Raw genomic sequence first — 19,860 nt, 5'->3', positions numbered from 1 at the left:
TCAATAAAAACATTAGCAAGGATAGTTACTTAATTGGCTCTTTAAAAACATTTGCTAATACAGTTGAATCCCATTGGCTCGAAAACCGTCAGTGCTTGAGAAAGTGATCGACCTAACCATTTGGCTAACATCTTGTAAGTGTAACTCGGGACTTTGTTTTTGGTTCGAGCGTTGCGATGTATTCGACCCTTCCGAGTTCGACAGAAGATTATACTGTATTATTTTCTTACTTGTTTCACATAAACAAACTACACTACTCTCAACTATTTTACACAGCAAACACTGCCAAGTGCGATGTATATTGAAATAGTGATATTACATTTATTTTCCCTATTATTTCCCAATGTCATGCGCGCCCATTTTTATACTGACAATCACTGTATCATACAAGCTGAAACAAATCAAGTGCATTTCCAAAAGTAAATTAAAAACATATGTAACTAAATACATATTATCTTCAAATAATTAATTTTATTATTAACTTTATTTTGTGTATCCATATAACAATTGACTAAATAATTAAAAAAAAACCTAAAAGTTAAATATTAAGCTGTAATATTTTGAATCTCTTTCAGACATGTATATTTTGATCAATATATACATATATTGCTGTTAGGATTTTTAAAAAGCTGAACATAACCTTATCTGGGAATCGCTGATAAAGATGCATGCAAACTAAGTAAAATGAATAGGAATAAAAACGAAGAGTAGCTACTAGGCATGGTTAAATATTCTAGTAAAGAGCCAATTTATCAATTTGTCGAACTAGTTATGCCCCATCTGTTACAAATATTATTGGGTTAGATCAAAATTTATTATTTAAGATTAATATAACACAGCAATTCCTCTCAAAAATGTGTTCTCCATATAGAAATGTCAACATGGTGTGACGTCTCCATGTACAGCAAGTGACATACAAAACCTTCAACATGGTGTGACGTCTCCATGTACAGCAAGTGACATACAAAACCTTCAACATGGAGTGATCTCCTCTTGTCATATGGGATGTGACAGAAATACCAACATAAAGTGAGCTCCCTTTGTTGTACAGCATGTGACACTAATTTGTCACTATCCACAATAAATGTATATGGTTAAATAAATTAGCTGTGTCCTTTACCAACTTAATAAAATGATATCCAGTCCTCATTAACATCAGTTATGTAACCTTCAACTGGATACATAAACATATGTGAGAGAAAAGCCTGTGACAGGACGACTATGGAACACTACTATTAGTCAATTGGTAAAAAAAAAAATTGTATTCCTTCAGTTATATTATAATGTAAGCTATAATTGTTAAGTATCAACTGGTACTGTCCAGTAGTTTAAGTACAAAATATATATATATTATATATATATATATATATATATATATATATATATATACATATATATATATATTAAAATGAGGTATCTTTAATGTTATATATAATATATAAATATACTTTTGTTTATAATAATAAAAATATTGAATGGAATTTGGGATATGTTATATTTGCAAATAAAGGATCACACATTGTTTTAATAAATGATATATATATTAATATTTGCAGAACTAATTATTCATTTACATTTAAACAAATATATAGAAAGAAATAGTGTTTTGCTTAAATTTATATTGGATTAGTATTCAAGTGCAGTGGTTGGGTCATCAAACTGGTAGATGTCACTGGCTCCCACTTAGTAACAACACACCCGCAGATGGGAAGATGGAATCACAGCTCCATGACTGCTATTATAAACATTTTGTTTTGTCTGTAAGAAAGTGAATATGACAAATTGCTAGATGTGGTGGACGGTATGAGTATAACCTAGTGGAAAGAGCACATTTCGTTTTACACTAACCCATTAATATCGGTGTTCCATAACAGGTTGTGAAGGCTTGCCATATGTCCTGTGTCCTGTTCGCTGTGAGTGAATAGTAATATGAAAGTACCCAACGATACTCAAAAGAAGTCTGACGTAGCAGTGAATATCTTCACCAAGCCCCATACCAGTGACACCTGACATTGTCCACATCCTGCCCCCAGCACAACACTTTGATGTGTTCTCGAAGAGAATGTCCATTGGTGCTATAATTACATTTTCTTTAAGAAAGAACACAACTCGATGCTGCTAACTAACAAAAGGTTCTCCGCAGTGTTTGAAGTTAGTGTGTTAATGAAATGTTCAGGTGATCAAATCTAATGTAAATATTCAGATATATGATCCAAAACAGGTCATTGTGCAATAAACAAGCTTGGAAAAGAGCACCCTCATGAGCTCTTTGCATAAGTCAATATCACAAACTAAGCTGTATGAGTATGTTACGAAGCTTTCTCTGGCACCACTATTACCTGATGTGCAATGCAGCACAATTTAAAATACTGATAGGTCTATTTCTTAGAGTTACAGCAAGCAAAATGGTTTTCTTCTAGTTTCAGATACCATGTCTTTATATACAGATTCAATTATGAAAATCTCATTTTGCAGTGTTGAAGCATGTCATAGACAACACAGCTGGTTATAAGGGTACTAATTAAAATATACATGGCATACATGACACCCTTAGCTAAGACATTAACACATAGTCATATGGCACACAGCTGGCTAGGACTATTGAAATCTACAAGTCACGTTGCATGGGTTGCTAACACTACTTAAAACATATCACACACATGGCTAAGACTATATAATAAATGGCAGTGTTAGCACCACTACTGCAACAGATTTCTGTTCTTGCATTCACAGTACTGGCCATTGTTTGTTACACCACTGTTCCCTGTCAAACGTAAGAAACATCTGTATATGATATTGTATCCTGATCCGAATAGTCCATACTCTCCCGCTTTGTCAGATGATAACAGACTGTATCTAGATCTTCAGAGGAGGAGGAAAATGAGCCATACTCTAAAGATTGTGGACCAAAATGTCTGGATGATTTTGACTTTGTTGAAGAACTGCATCCCACACCTGTACTTTCTGAACTGCTGTTACTGGAGGTGCTCATTCGACTGTTGTCATGAAGGCGACGAAATGGGGGAGGAGATACATAGGGTGGTGGTGCAGGTCGAGAGGTAGACATTATCTTAACAGATGTTACATTGTTTGTGGAACTCTCATCTGGAGAATAGAAACGGGTAGAAGTCTTGTTGTCACCTTGGTTCTCTGGATCAAACATATTCTTTAGTCTGGAAACACTCCAAGGCAACTCGGAACCTCTCCTTTCAGGCTTGTTTCTTTTTTGTGAAGTGTTGGACACTGTAACAGAAGTCTTTTGGGATGAGGCTGTACATGATGATGCCTGTAGCGACGATGCTCTCCCATTACTCACAGAAATGTTAGAGACGCGAGATGTAGAGTGCACACTAGTCACAGACCTACCCACTACCTCACTGTCTTCCTCTGGATGGTAGAAATAACCTTTCTTTGGAGAAAGTTGTTGAGTCATCTCATTTGTCATCCTGGTAGTTTGTACATTTTCTTTTTGTTCTTCACAGCTCTTTTGAGATAACTGACCACGGAACTGACTCAGTTTATTCAAATGGCCTGCTGAATCAGACTTGCTACGGTGTAAGTTAACATTTGGCACAGACAAAGTTGTGCGAATGCGGCCTGGTGTATCTACTGGAAACAAAGTTTTTTGTTTTTGGTGTAGTTGTCCAGATGTCGGATGGCTTGCCCCAGATTTGTCCAGGTCTTGTTGTAAAAATGTTTTTGTTTGACTAACTCTGGACTGAGAAACACTTCTTGGCTGTTCATTTTGTTGTTCAAACAGTCTTATAGAATCAGCATAGAGTTTCTTTGGATCTTTAGCAAGAACAACATACTCATCATCATTATCTACATTAGATCTAATATACTGTTTTGTTGGCACATTTTGTCTGCTACTGTTTAATCTTTCACCAGCTCTTTGTTCCACAGCCTCATCTGGTGTCTCCGGGCACGGTTCTAACACGTGCTGCTCCACCACAACAGTCTTAGTTTTTTCTACAGACAAACATTTTGAACCTTCACCCGACATATACTTCTGTAGTGATGACTCGTAAAGCTGTCTGGCACGAGAACTGGCTTCCTTTTGCCGTTGACTAACTTGATCAGGAATGTCAAAGTTTATTCCATTTTCAATCATAAACTTCCTCTGCAAGGCCTGTTTATAAGATGGTGGCTTTGCAGGCCTCAGATCTGTTGAACTTGATACACTGTCCCAATGTTTAGATGGAGATGTATCAGTTGTCAACACAACATTGACTTTGGATTCTCTATCATAGTTGTGAGCATCAGATCTCTGCAGTGATATAGACCGTGACTTTGGTGATCCACTTACATCCAGATCTTCAGTGTTCTGAACAATATTCTGGCTAGAGTCTAAACTGCTGCGCTGCACTTTAAGAAGAGAAGGAGCGTGACTACCTTGAGTAGGGGCTGAAGTTTTCCTGTTCACTTTGTGGTGACTCAGAGATCTCAAGACAATGTGGGGTGGAGGTGATCCCAATCCAAAATTGTACATTGAAATCTCTTTTGGAGAGGTTGATCCTGAAATTTCAAGAGGAATACTTCTGCTGTTCTGATTACTTGAATCCACATCGTCCTCCAGTCGTTCATCAGACCCACTGGAACAGTAGGTGATAGAAATCTGTGGGGAAGCAATTTCGTGTTGCTTGACACTATCTTCAACCTGTGTCTGTGGAAAAGAGTTTCTCGTGGAAAGATCCTGCAGGTTTGTCGTACTTTTACTCTGCCTCTCGAAGCCTGGTGAGTGAGGAGGAGACACCAAGTACCTCATGTTCTCCATGGACTTTAGATTATAGCCACTATAGCTAACACTTAACTGGGAAGAAGACGTCTGTCCTGTTGAGTAAGAAGCACTTGTTCGTATGTCAACTGGATTGGAATTTGAACGTTCCCGGTTCTTCAGGTCCCAAGTTCCTAAATATTTATCATTTGGAAATTCTTCTGGTGTATCTGGCAAACTGTGAACTGAATAGTCCCTTGAAAAAGCTGAAGAATCTGAAATGACGCTGTCCCGTGAACTGCTGTACGAGTATTTGGATTCTGGTGATAAAGGAGGAGTACTGTCTGTCACTGACGACTGTCTCACCAGTCGGTCACGGAGGGGGCGGTTATGTTGTCCCTCCACAGAGAGCGACTTTCTGCTGAAGATTTCTTCATCATTCAGGTACAGATGTGAGCCACTGGCCGACTTCACCAATAAGCCCATATCTAATGGTCTATGGTGAAGGAAAGGACCAGTTTTGTTTTCATTCTCCTCATTCTCCTCAACACTCTGCAGTGAATCTGAAGACATGCGCTTACCAAAAGGTACAGACTTTACCATATCAGGCTGCAGAGAGAGGCTGAACTTGTGCTGTTTGTCAAACCTCGACCCTGTAAACATTGGCTGGTGGTAGCTGTCAAAGCTGTTTGGCAGCAATGAGTCAAATCCTTTTTTGCGCCGACTCCGAGGTGGAGGAACAGGATTGAGGGAAGATTCGAAATGGTGACCGTAATCATCATAATCAGAGGCACTCCTTATTAACTTCTTGTCTCCACTGTCCATGTCACAGTCGTCATCATTGAGCTGCCCATCGCTCAGCATCAGTCCCGAGTCGTGGCTCAGGTTAGACAGATGACTGTTGGCAAGCTTTGGACTGCTGTCTACCTCACCCGTGAACAGATCTCGATCCACCAGGCTGTCTATTGAAGAGTCATCACGTCTCAGTTCATCTGAAACACAAACAATAAAGTCAGTACACTAGAACACATAAATAACATAAAATTACATTGTTTTGTTTAACGACACTACTAGAGCACACTGATTTATTAATCATCGGCTATTGGATGTCAAACATTTGGTAATTCTGACTCGTAGTCATCAGAGGAAACCCCGCTACATTTTTCCTAATGCAGCCAGGGATCTTTTATTTGCACTTTCCCACAGACACATGTCGTATTACATTATGGTTCACGTATGTTTGTCCCGGACACAAGCTATAACCTGTACCAGAGACCCTGTCCATATAGAACTATGCCTGTCATGGTTATTAGTATTTATATATATATAAACACTGGGTTTCAGTACATAATATTAATAATAATAGGTATATACTACTCAGTGTTCGCAAGGGATATACCAAACATATGTCATGATAAACAATTTGTGCACATCTTAAATTTGTGCATCATGTGATCAAAGAAACTATGCACTTTGTATGTTACATATATCACCACAGTAATGCATGACTATCACCGTTGTAAAGTATAGACAAGGCAATTTCAACCCAAGGGACAAAATAAAACCCTGGCTAATTCAGTCCAGGGGGCAAGAAAATTAGACACAGTCCAAGAGCTAGGGGTGGGGGATGTTTATTTAAACCAAAAGGTTCAAATGGTCTAATGGTATTTTTGAATAGCCTGATATATGTAGTTTATGGAATGGGGTTTCTTGTTGCTGTTACAATTTTTAAAAAATTTGATGTCTTTAATAACAGTGTTGAAATCTGCACCATGAAGGAATTAGGGGTAGGGATAACTAAAATGTCTGTAGTTCAGTCAATATACAAGATAGAATAACAAATGACCCCTTATATTAAAATTACTGGTATCTACTATCTATTCATAAACTGTAAATATGTAAAATGTAAATCTTTTAATTAGGTCAGCAGAGGTCAAACGGTCACCATTTTGGACCGGCACGTAAAACATGGGCCATTTTTTTTGTCAAATTCTCTCATTTTTGTAAAATGTGGTTTATCAAATCTTTTACAAAAATTTTGTATACTTCTGTGTACATGGAAGAGGTGAACAACATATTTAGTTAACTGGTTCCGACATGCCCGGTAACATATATAACGGCATGACAGTTTGTCAGAATTTCCAATATTTAAGGCTAGTGGAAACATAATTCCACATAACTCTGAAACGTTTTAACGGTAGGATAATATACTACCACTCACATTGAAGGTGATAACATGAGGTAATTATTGATCTGCATTTGTACATGGTTGGTTGATTAATTAGGTCACCAGAGGTCAAAAGGTCACAAAGTTTTACCAATGCTTAAAACTGGGCCATTTCCTTTGGTCAGATGTCTCTTATTTCTATAAAATGTGATTTATCATGTTTTTAAAACCGTTTTTGTATATGTCTATGCAAATTGAAGAGGAAAACAACATACATGTATTTAGTCAAATGGTTCTAACTTAGAAATATATAATGGCACAAATTTTGTGATATGATAATTTGTCGGAATTTCCGACATTTAAAGATGGTGAAAACATAATTCCATACAACTCTGAAAGTTTTAACAATAGGATTATATTGTACCACAAAAAGTGAAGGTAGTGGCATGAAGTAATCATTGACGTGCCGTTCCAGTTGGTTGGTTGATTAATGAGGTTAGAAGAGATGAAAAGGTCACCATTTGTTTTTACCGACACCTAAAATCTGAGCCATTTTCTTTGGTCAAAATTCTCTCCTTTTTTTCTATAAAATGTGATTTATCAAGTCTTTTAAACAGTTTTTGTACACTTCTAGGCAAATAGAAGAGGAAACCAACAGGCTTAGTTAACTGGTTCCAAACTAAAATATATGATGGCACGATTTTGGTGATATGGCGGTTTGTCAGAATTTCCGATATTTAAGGGTTTGGGAAACATAATACCATATAAATCTAAAATGTTTAATATTATATATTACAACACAAATTGAAGATAAGAGCATGAAGTAATGATTGATGTGCAGTGTTCTCCAACTTTTATGCGACCAGGTTGGCGGACATGTGAGGCCTTGGGCCTCACAAACGAATGGACGAAGTCCGGTGGGGGGGGGGGGGGGGGGGGGGGGGTGCTTTTTTTCTGGCATTTAATAGTTGATTTAAATAAAGTTAACCATAATCTATCTCATGATCTGCCGCACCGGCACCGGTCACACTGAAGTAGTAGGGCCTAGATGATCATAGGCCTAAATGTGTGCGGCCAATGGGCTAATCTCACCCGGAAAATTTTGAAAATAAAAGCTCATATAGATGTGATTTCCTGGCATCTGGGGATAGTATTTTGCCATCTTTCATTGCATAAAATATTATTCTCGATTTATGGTTTTCAACATGCCAACAGCCAGCAATAGACAATTCCCCTGCATGAAATTTGCCCGGACCCTTGTCAATTACTCCCAAGGACTAAGATTTACTAAAAATCATAATATGCAAATTGCCAATGATGAAGTGATGGGCGGCTGTCTGTTAAAAATTACCGCTCGCTGATTGGATTAGAGGAGCCAAGCTCTTGAGAGGCAATCTATGTTGCACCGCTGAGATTGTGCCGCTTGTATTAACGACTCCTGCTTTATCACTGCTGGATATTGGGGAGGCCCGGTTTTAATTTTGTTCGACATGTGGACATTTTGCGACCGGTATATCGGTGATTTTACCACCTGAAATTTTTAGCAGGGATCCAATCAGATCCAATCAGATTCGTTCTTACAAATGTGTTGAATTAGAATATTATTATTATATACTCCAAGTCCAAGTACAGGCTAAACATAGCGATAGGTGAATATAACTGACGGAAATGTTTTTCATCATAGCGTATTGATTTTCGACTTGGCGGCATTTTTTTATCAGCTTGGCGGACCCGTCACGAAAATCTTCAGCTTGGCGGCGCAAATTCTCAGCTTGGTGGGTGTACAAGCCGCTTACTGGGGTTGGAGAACACTGGATGTGCATTGCTACATGCTGTCTGTAATAGTATTAACAGTGAACGTGCTTGACACGCTGTCTCTGACAGTATTGACAGTGAACATACTAAGCACGCTGGTCATGTTGTCTGTAATAAGATTAACAGTGAACATACTAGACACAGTGTAATAGTATGAACAGTGAACGTACTATACATGCTGTCTGTAATAGTATGAACAGTGAACGTACTAGACACGCTGTCTGTAATATTAACAGTGAACGTACTGGACACCCTGTCTGTAATAGTATGAACAGTGAACATACTAGACACGGTTGTCATGCTGTTTGTAATAGAATACAGTGAATTAACAGTGAACATACTAGATACACAGTGAACGTACTAATATGCTGTCTGTATGAACAGTGAACGTACTACGTACTGGACACGCTGTCTGTAATAGTATGAACAGTGAACGTACTGGACACGCTGTCTGTAATAGTATGAACAGTGAACGTACTGGACACGCTGTCTGTAATAGTATGAACAGTGAACGTACTGGACACCCTGTCTGTAATAGTATGAACAGTGAACGTACTGGACACGCTGTCTGTAATAGTATGAACAGTGAACGTACTGGACACCCTGTCTGTAATAGTATGAACAGTGAACGTACTGGACACCCTGTCTGTAATAGTATGAACAGTGAACGTACTGGACACGCTGGTCATGCTGTCTGTGTCTGTGCCCGAGTCTGTCCGATACTTGGTGGCGTCGAGCGGGTCTCCCAGCAGGTAGATGACATCATCCCCAAACACCTCAACGGTGTTCTCGATGAGGTACTCTATGAGCGCCCGGGGCGTGAACACAGACTTGGGGTCAGTGATGGGCTGCACGGGGTCGTTGATGTCGAAGAGCATGCTGGGCGCGATGCACACCGACAGGTTGTAGCCGTCCATGTCGTTCTCATTGCTGTGCTGCAGAACCTGGTACAGCATGCACATCACGTACTTCAGTAGCATCAGGTTCGCTCTCGGAAGCTGCTGAAGAAGTCTGGAAAATAGAAATGGTAAACACTATAGTCCATCTCACAGCGAACGCCTTTTTTCATACTATGGAATTTACTACACACTATAGTCCATCTCACAGCGAACGCCTTTTTTCATACTATGGAATTTACTACACACTATAGTCCATCTCACAGCGAACGCCTTTTTTTCATACTATGGAATTTACTACACACTATAGTCCGTCTCACAGCGAAGCCGAATTTTTTGTTTGTAAATTGCACACAATTTTTTTTTTTTTGTTACTTCCAAAACACTTTTAATTTTCTTCTTATGTTAAACTAAACAGAAGTTATTTTAAAACATTTTTTTTTATATAGAATGATGGGACTATAAATTGTTGAATTTATGTTTACATTTTTTTTTTTTTTTTGCAAAGCCCCTGATCTTGTTCAAACAGAAGCTGAAAATGTATGTTTCAATGAAATAAAAAAAAACCCAAATCACTACACTTTCCAAAAGTATTCCTTTCTAATAAATATTTGTTATCTAACAATCTTTTTAAAAGATGAAAACAAAAAAGGCATACAAAACTATTATATACAAAGTAACAACGACAGAAACTTTTGACAAGTTCTTCATGTGTGCAGGCCGTAGCTAGGATTTTCTGTTTTGGGGAGCAACTGAGTAGTTAGCCTAAAACTCCTTAAACGGCTAAAAAGAGAATTTTCCTTAAGATTCTATAATTTTTTCTGGGAAGGGCAACTGCCCCCCCCTCCCCCCCACTCCACTCCACTAGCTATGGCCCTGGTGTGTATACATTCGCAGCTTACAGAAACACCAATTACAGTGGACTTTGTTCAAACTGGCACATCCTGTGACAGTTCATTTATTATGGGTTAAAATAATTTTAAAAACTACTCGATGGTTTATACATGAACAATCTGGGTGATTCATACAATAGCCAAAATTATTACCAAATATAGCACTATGTTACATGTATGTCATAGAATCTAGTTTCAGAACTGTTCGATCAAAACTCTTCCATAAGATAGACTTTTAAATTTTCAGTGTTAAATTGCATTTAAATTGTTTAAATTTAAAACTCTACAAAATGAACTTTGAAAATTTTGAATGTTAAATTTTTATATTTAATAAAAATTCTAAATTTCAGAATTTCCTAAGTATCTCTCTATTACTTAGTTTATGAAGACTGCCTCTGGGATTCATTATAACTATCCCGTCAAAACTGTTGTGAGAAGAGTGATAATTTTAGTCAAATCTGTCTGATGCAGTACTTTATTCAGATCTGTCTTAACATGCAATTCATGACCACAACCCATGAGTCCGGAGCAAGACGTAGCCCAGTGGTAAAACACTCGCTTGATGTGCGGTCGGTTTGGGATCGATCCCTGTCAGTGGGCCCATCGGGCTATTTCTTGCTCCAGCCAGTGCACCACGACTGGTACATCAAAGGCTGTGGTATGTGCTATCCTGTCTATGAGATAATGCATTTAAAAGATCCCTTGCTGCTAATCGAGGCTTCGTCCCTCAATATCCGTAAATAAAATGTGTTGAGTGCATCGTTAAATAAAACATTTCCTTCTTCAATCCATGAGTCCATGCATTCACATCATCCACTAAAAGTATTTTAATGTATAAATTAAACTAATACCAATATATTCTAATAGAGATTGTCAGAAACAAACTGGCAATCTTCCAGGTAGGCCTACATATTTATCACTCTTCATTTTACTTCTGTGTATGGTAAATGATATTTGCTAGCCCATTCATTCAATTACAAAAAGGATTTGGAAGATTTCTGATGTAGGAGTTGTGAATATATAGAATTTTTGCTAAATTATTTATTAATTAGAAACACATTGTTTTTTCTGTCTTGTGTCATAAGTAGTGAGGAATGAATTAATTTGGAGAATAAATTTTTTTTAAATAAACCTTTTTTTTTTTTCTTTTTTTTTTTTAATTAGTCAATACAGAAACCACTAAAGACTGAGCCACTAAAAATGTGCAATTTTTGTTAGGCCAACACTCAACATTTGAGGTACAAATGACTTCCTGCCATTATTATTATTATTATTATTTGGTTTTGTGTGATATATTAACACTAGATAGAACTATTATAATATTTAGACAGGAAAAAAATAGGAGAATATATTACTAATGTAAAAATCTTTTGAAAGACTGAGCCATCAGCTATTTTTAAAGGAAGAGCATATTTGAAGAGCTCTAACCAAAACACCATAAATGGAAACAAATGGAGTTTTAAAACACTAAAGGTTTGTCAATAGTTCACCATACAGCACCTCATGTTCCTCTCTGTCAAATAACAATACATGTATCTATGCATCTCCATTATGTATCTTCATTCCAAAACGGGACAACTTTGTCTTGAATTTCAATATATTTTATACATTTCCTCCACCTGCAAGCTTCAACCGTGAATCTTCAGTTAGTATAAAACTGAGGATATCAAGATATTTTTAAGTAATAATATCTTTTGAAAAATGTAATATCACAGATATAAAGCAATTTAAAAAAAGAGCATACATGTACAGTAACTTCTAATAATTTTGAGTCCAAAAACACTTTCCTAATTTGAATTTTATTGTTTGACATACAGTTGAATCCCAATGGCTCGAACCCTGTCGGTGCCTGAAAAAATGTTCGACCCACTGGTTTGACCTAACCATTCGGTCAGCATTGTGTAAGTGTAACTTGGGACTTCATTTTTGGTTCAAGCGTTGCGACGTATTCGACCCTTCTGAGTTGACCCAACAAGATTCTGTTGTATTTGAATACTTTTAAAATTAAACATTGTAACAGAAATTAAGATGTTTGTAACATTAACCTACCTGAGCTAAAATCGTAATTTGTCTGAAAACAATAACAACAGATTCATAGTGTTTGGAAAATGACTTCATTTGTTTAAGGGGTGGGATGTAGCCTAATGGTAAAGTGCTTGTTTGATGAATGGTCGGTCTAGGATCAATCCCCGTTGGTGGGCCCATTAGGTTATTTCTCATCCCAGCCAGTGCACCACGACTGGTATATGAAAGGCTATGGTATGTGCTATCCTGTCTGTGGGATGGTGCATATAAAAGATCCCTTGCTACTAATGAAAACAATTTAGCGGGTTTCCTCTCTATGACTGTCAAAATGACCATGTGTTTGACATTCAATAGCCGATGATGTGCTCTAGTGGTGTCGTTAAACAAAACAAACTTTTCATTTGTTTAACAACACCTCTGTATGCTTTATCCTGCAATCACTATATACAGGTATATAGTCAAGATATTATGACAAACTAAATTTCTATATTTTCAGTCACTGACCAAAAATACTGTTTTTTGGGACACAACTATGATCAGCAAAATAATGTTATACTGTTCAAAGTTACTTCTTTTATTTCCATTCGATTGTTTTGATTTTTATAAACCATATTTAAGACAATTTTTTAACAAAACATAAGAAATAATTTGTTGTTATTTAAGAATTATTTTGTTTCAGTGTATACCTGTAGATACTGCAGGCGATAAGGTATTCAACATGTGTGGACTTAATACTCCAGAAATCAGTCAAGTTGTGAAATAAAATGGTTCATTTTATTAAGTTTTTATTTTATGTGAATTGCAGGACACATAGAGAATATCTGGTTACCATCTTAAGATATTGGTTTTATCCTGCAAATTTTAGAATTGCAAATACTAGTATATAGAATATTGAACGAGCTTGCCTGTCATACCATTTTTATGAAATGAGTGAACAGTTTTGATACCAATACTGTTCACGAGTTTCATAAAAATGGTATGACAGGCAAACTAGTTAAGTATTTTATTCATTACAAACCAACTGCAAACAAGCCGAACCGCTGCAGTAAGCAGATGGCGAGACCTACTATACGTTATTTTTGGGTCAGCATGTGATCTACGTCACGCCAGTATTACACTAGTTAGTTACTGAGTGATTGCTATGACATGAGCAATATCTTACACCGGTGGGTAATAATACAAAATAATAAACTCGGTCTGATATGTGTACAAAGTTTCATGAAAAAAAATGAAAAAAAAATGTTTTATTTAACGACGCACTCAGCATATTTTATTTACAGTTATATGGTGTGAGACATATCGTTAAGGACCACACAGATATTGAGAGAGGAAACCTGCTGTCACCACTTCCTGGGCTACTCTTTTGGATTAGCAGCAAGGGATCTTTTATATGCACCATCCAACAGACAAGGTAGTACATACCACAGCCTTTGATATACCAGTCGTGGTGCACTGGCTGGAACGAAAAATAGCCCAATGGGCCCACCGATGGGGATCGATCCCACAAGGTTTCATGAAGTTATCTTAAAAATGTTTGAAGTTGTGTGCTGGAAACCGTGATAATATAATGGTCATTCTGGCTATTTGTTGACTATTTGTTTCCATGGCAAATTGCACTGCAGGGGATAAAGATAAATATACTTGTGGAAAGAAACAAGGATTCATATAAATTGACATTTATCAAATTTGTATTTGATACAGACATTAGTACATGTACCTTACAGGTGAATTAAAATTAATCAACAATAATATGATGTGTTCCCTTAGAGTTCTTTATGTCAATAAATAAACAAACATACGATTTCCAAAACTGTAATTAATGTAAATATAATAGTGAATAGTGGTATGTGCTATCCTGTCTGTGGAATGGTGCACATAAAAGATCCCGTGCAACTAATGGGAAAATGTAGCGGGTTTCCTCTCTAGGACTACATTTGTCAGAATTACAAATAAATCAATGTGCTCTAGTGATGCCGTTAAACAAAACAAACTTCAACTTTGGGCAAGTTTCCATCCATTAGTTAAAATCAATATAGTCAAAAAAAAAGAAAAAAAAAGGGTAGGATTTAGACTAGGTTATAATTAGTAGCATAGCGTATTCTTGCAGACAGAAGAACATATACTGCAGCCTATTCCTGTCAGTCATAGGAATTTGATGGGGAAAACCCATTGGGCCAACTGAGAGGGATTGAACCCATAAACCTCTGCATTTCAAGCAGCTTAACCAGCATCAAAAAAAACTAAACCATAACATGACAGCAGTGGTGATTTTTTATGATGCAAAACAAACATAGTTAAAAACACAATAACATCTGAAATAACCACTTCCTTTTACAGCAACAATTTTAAAAGAGGCACTAAAGATTTCCAGCAATAAAACAGGCATCACATAATTCATGCTCACATGCCATACATACCCATTGACACCAACTTAGCAAAGATAATTTGGCAAATAAAATTCTTAGCAGGAAATCCTTAATAAATATGATCTGGGCAAATGGAAATGGAATAAGTGTGTTTTGAGTATGTGTTTAAAAAGCTCATTGTTCGAAATGACCCGTTCAAGAGCAAACATTCAATACCAGACAATGCTCAATATTTGAAGAGGACATAAAACAAAATATCTGTACGGCAAATTATGCTAGCTGAAAGAGAAGATTTGAATCCAATATTTACTTGTACCACAATATTATTATGTGTCTAGGACATGCTTTCATATGTATTTTGTTAAATAAAGTGTGTTTAATACATGTATGTACTTTAACTTGAACTTAGATAGTTAATACCCCTGAAAGGTTCTGCAATAAAAACAGGCTGGTGAGCTGCCAATTGGAGATTTGTAAAATAAGCACTACATGTATATAGATTAAATATAAACATGGTCAAAGCTGCTTATATGGTCACCTCTAGTATGAAGCAAACTGTGTTATCAGACCAACTTATAATCCAAGTTATCTTATATGCAGTACAAATTATTGGTTTTCTGTTTATATATATATCTCTCTCTCTCTCTCTCTCTCTCTCTCTCTCTCTATATATATATATATATATATATATATATATATATATATATATATATATATATATATATATATATATATATATATATATATATATATATATATATATATATATATATATATATATATATATATATATATATATATATATATATATATATATATATATATATATATATATGATATATATATATATATATATATATATATATATATATAGAGAGAGAGAGAGAGAGAGAGAGAGAGAGAGAGAGAGAGAAACACAGAGAGAGAGAGTGTGTTAGTTAGTTACTTGGCCAATATGATGGAATTAGTTAGATATCCAGTTAAATAGAGCCAATATTTTCAGAAACCATTCATGTTACATAACATTTAGTTACCTTTAATTAATACCTTTACCATTTAACCTGGGGGTTTTCAACTTTATTATTCTTGCTATCAGTATAGTCATGTTAATTAAACTCTACAATCACAGGCTCATGTGACAGTTAAATATTTAATTTCAATATTTGTGAAATTATACAGTAGTTAAAAAAAACTTAAATATTTTATTTTAAAGTATGCAAATTAAAATTAAAGCTTGAACTATTTTCCTTGGTTGTGTCTTGTTAGATGTTAGAATTAAACTGTGAAATCACAGGTTCATGTCAGAGTTAAATAGTTCATTTCAATGTATGTGAAAATATACAGCAGTTGAAAAAAGTTAAATATTTAATTATAACGTATGTTTACAAATTCAAATATTAATTAAATCTTAAGCTATTTTCCTTGATTCTGTCTTGTTAGTTGTTGTCATTTATGATGTGGATAAGTAAAATGTTCTGTTTTCTTAAATAACTAAATACTGTATTTTATCAAATAAATTATAGATTTATAAACAAGTTGACAAAATGACAAAAAAAATATTTATTTAAAAATTCAGATTTTGGTCATAACATTTGGTTGGATATCTTTTTAAAGTTTGTTTTGTTTAATGACACCACTAGAGCACATTTATTTATAAATTATCGACTACTGGATGTCAAATATTTGGTAATTTTAACACGTAGAGGAAACCCGCTACATTTTTCATTAGAAGCAAGGGTTTTATATGCATCATCCCACAGATGGGCTAGCACATACCACGGTCTTTGATATACCACTTGTGGAGCACTGGCTGGAACAAGAAATAACCCAATGCATGGGCCCACCGATGGGGATAAATCTCAGACTGATCGTGCTTTATCACAAGATATGTTTTTAACCTTGCCATGGGAAGCACTTATTTTGTATCAGATTGCCTGATGTAACATCATATGGTACCAACAGTATTTGTACCATATGGAATTTTATTGTCCAATAATTAAAAAACCCACACTTTATTATTAGGCCTTAGAATACATGATGAAGAAGAAGCAAAGAGGAAAATTATGAGAGAAAAGACAGTGCCAAAAACAGCCCAGGTGTGTCCATATTTGCTTCATCCACAGATGATCATGGCTCAGTTTTAGCACATAATCCTTTAAGATTCACACATATGAAAGCCAGTTATTGACGTTAACGACGAGTGTCAAGGACACTTAAAGGAGACGTTTACCAACACAATGCCATGACTAATACAGGAAATCGTTATACTACCAAGTATTATACAATGGAATCCTACAGGTTTCTTCATAGTCAAACATGTCTGGATTAAACAAACATATTCTACTGGATGTGGATCGGTTTATTAAAGTCACTAACCTAAAGCTAAAGTTGTTTCTGAGGTATGTACCTTTACTCTTTCAATTAAATGTATTTGGATTTGCTGTACATATGAGGTCTAGAAACACATGTGAATTTATTGCAAAAAGAAGTTGTACTGTGTAATTTATTGATATTAAACACTGTGATAACCCCAACATATTTTACATAAACACTAGGCTCAGTGCCTTTGACATATATTTTTCCTGTCAAAAATACATGAAACACCTTTAAACTGGATATCCAAGGGAACAAGTATCCAGTTTGTAGGATTTTTTTTACCACAGCAAAGGCTTTTATTGTATACATGTAATTCTGATGTGTACTAACGTGACACAGGTGACAAAATTGTCAAAAAAAACCACCAGTTAAATGTTTTGCCATCTAAAAAATCAATCCATCAAGTTGGGTCAGATAGTACTTTGAAATTAAATCCATGGAAGTTTGTGGGGAACTGCAATAAATCAACTGAAAAATGTGAAGAGACTAATGATTCTTAACTTCACCTTGCTCTAATACTAATACCAATGTTCCAATACAAGCTTGATTGTAGTTAAACATTAAAGCTGCTAATTGGACTTTACTTACTTGATAAATTGTGGTCATGAACAATCTGTTAAAATGATTACATGCAACTCTGAAAGCTAACTTGAGCATATACATATTGCATTAGTTGACCATTTGAAATTATGTAATTGGTCACGGTCATTTTCAGAGCAACTCATGGTACCATAATGACTTATCGTCCAGTTTTTAGGGGTATAGTTATACTTTTGGACTGGATCAGTGTTCAGTTTAGAGGGTATAGTTATACTAAAGAAGCACTTTTGGACTAGATCAGTGTTCAGTTTAGAGGAGTTTCCGGTTTAGAGATGTAAATCTTAGTGTTAAAATGGAGGTAAATACTAAATCATAGGACTAGGAAATCTGAATCTGAACAGTTTTTACGTTCTCATATAACACTAAGTTTTCAAGTATGCCCATCACGGGCTTAACCTCTGACATCACCAGTGACTAAGTCTGGGACAGGAGGGACTAGGAAAAACACTGTTTTGAGAGAATTGTGGTTTACTAAGGGTCTGGTTTTGAAGGTTTCACTGTATCTAATTGTTTATTTATTCTACAATCTACCACAGAAAAACCCAGTGAGCCATAGTAAAACTGTTTTTCAAGCATTCATAGACAATGCCCTTCTTTGACAGAATTTAAGAGACTTCCAGAATTTATTTTCATTGTTAAGATATTTCCACCTAACAGAGCCAGTTTAACAATTACATGAAAAATATGTTTTCTTGTTTTGAACATCAGTATCTGTACACATGTATTAATAAGTTTATGGTTGACCTAATGTTAATGGTGATAGCTCATAATGAATTTTACCTGCCTATAGTTTTGTACATATGAAAAAAAAATATATATTAGAAAATAAAATGCAGTATGAGCTCCTACAAGCATTGGGAGGATCAAAAATACATAGGATATATAACCTAAGTAAGAGTGTGTATTCCGTGTGTAATCCGAGTAGCTGAAATGCATTAATCAGGAACATGATACAACACAGCACAACTAGTGAGCCTCCTTGATGGTAGAATTATACTCCAACTTGATTCAGCATTCATTCAACATTTAGATAGAAAAACAAAGTTAAAGTTTGTTTTGTTTAACGACACCACTCGATTGATTAATTAATTATCAGCTATTGGATGTCACACTTGTCATAATTCTTATACATAGTCATCAGAGGAAACCCGCTACATTCTTAATACAACGAGGGATCTTTTATATGCACTTTCCCACAGACAGGAAAGCACATACCATGGTCTTTGACCAGTTGTGGTGCACTGGTTGGAATGCGAAAAAAACTAAACAGTTGAATGGATCAAGCAAGATGGTTCGATCCTGTGACACAAGCACCTGAAACGACCACTCAACTGACTGACAAATATCCTGCCCCTAGAACAATTGTTTTTTGTTTTAAATGGAACATAAATATATATCATGATTACTTCTGATATGAATGCTCCAAGGTTTTACAAAGTTCCATTCACTGTGATACAAATCAATTTACTGAGAATATTTGTTTGTTAGTTTCATTTGGATGATCTGTTTGTACAATTACTGGCTGCATACAACCAAAAGACAATGTGATGGAAATGACAAAGATAAAACAATTTTAGACAGTGTGATGGAAATGACAAAGATAAAACAATTTTAGACATTGTGATGGAAATGACAAAGGTAAAACAATTTTAGACACTATGATGGAAATGACAATGGTAAAACAATTTTAGACATTGTGATGGAAATGACAATGGTAAAACAGTTTAATTTTAATGTGTACCATTTATTTCGAAGGTTGCAAGGATTGTTTTCTCCAACATATATTAATAAGCTTGAAAGATAGTTTTGGGCTTCAATGCATAGACATTTGTAAATTTGTAAACATTTGTGATAGCTGATTAGTGTTTCTACTGTCATCCATTTTAACTGTTTGAAAGAAAGAAAGAAATGTTTTATTTAATGATGCACTCAACACATTTTATTTACGGTTATATGGCGTCAGACATATGGTTAAGGACCACACAGATTTTGAGAGGAAACCCAC

The 19,860-nt window shown here is 35.5% G+C and overlaps 1 protein-coding gene across 2 annotated transcripts in view; it reads right to left on the bottom strand.

Moving 5' to 3' along the window:
• Positions 1–1,476: 1,476 nt before the first annotated feature.
• Positions 1,477–19,860, bottom strand: part of LOC121370590 — a 304,206-nt gene continuing 285,822 nt past the window's right edge. For both annotated transcript variants that reach the window (XM_041495912.1, XM_041495913.1), the window contains 2 exons: positions 9,373–9,710; positions 1,477–5,709 (listed from right to left, as the gene is read on the bottom strand). In XM_041495912.1, coding sequence (XP_041351846.1) covers positions 2,768–5,709; positions 9,373–9,710 — 3,280 coding nt within the window. In that variant the 3' untranslated portion in view covers positions 1,477–2,767. The remainder of the gene's footprint in view (positions 5,710–9,372; positions 9,711–19,860) is intronic.

The sequence above is a fragment of the Gigantopelta aegis genome, chromosome 4, assembly GCF_016097555.1.
Source record: "Gigantopelta aegis isolate Gae_Host chromosome 4, Gae_host_genome, whole genome shotgun sequence".
Classification (NCBI taxonomy): domain Eukaryota; kingdom Metazoa; phylum Mollusca; class Gastropoda; order Neomphalida; family Peltospiridae; genus Gigantopelta; species Gigantopelta aegis.
Note: the sequence above shows the minus strand (reverse complement) of the source record. Positions and strands in the feature narration are given on the sequence as shown.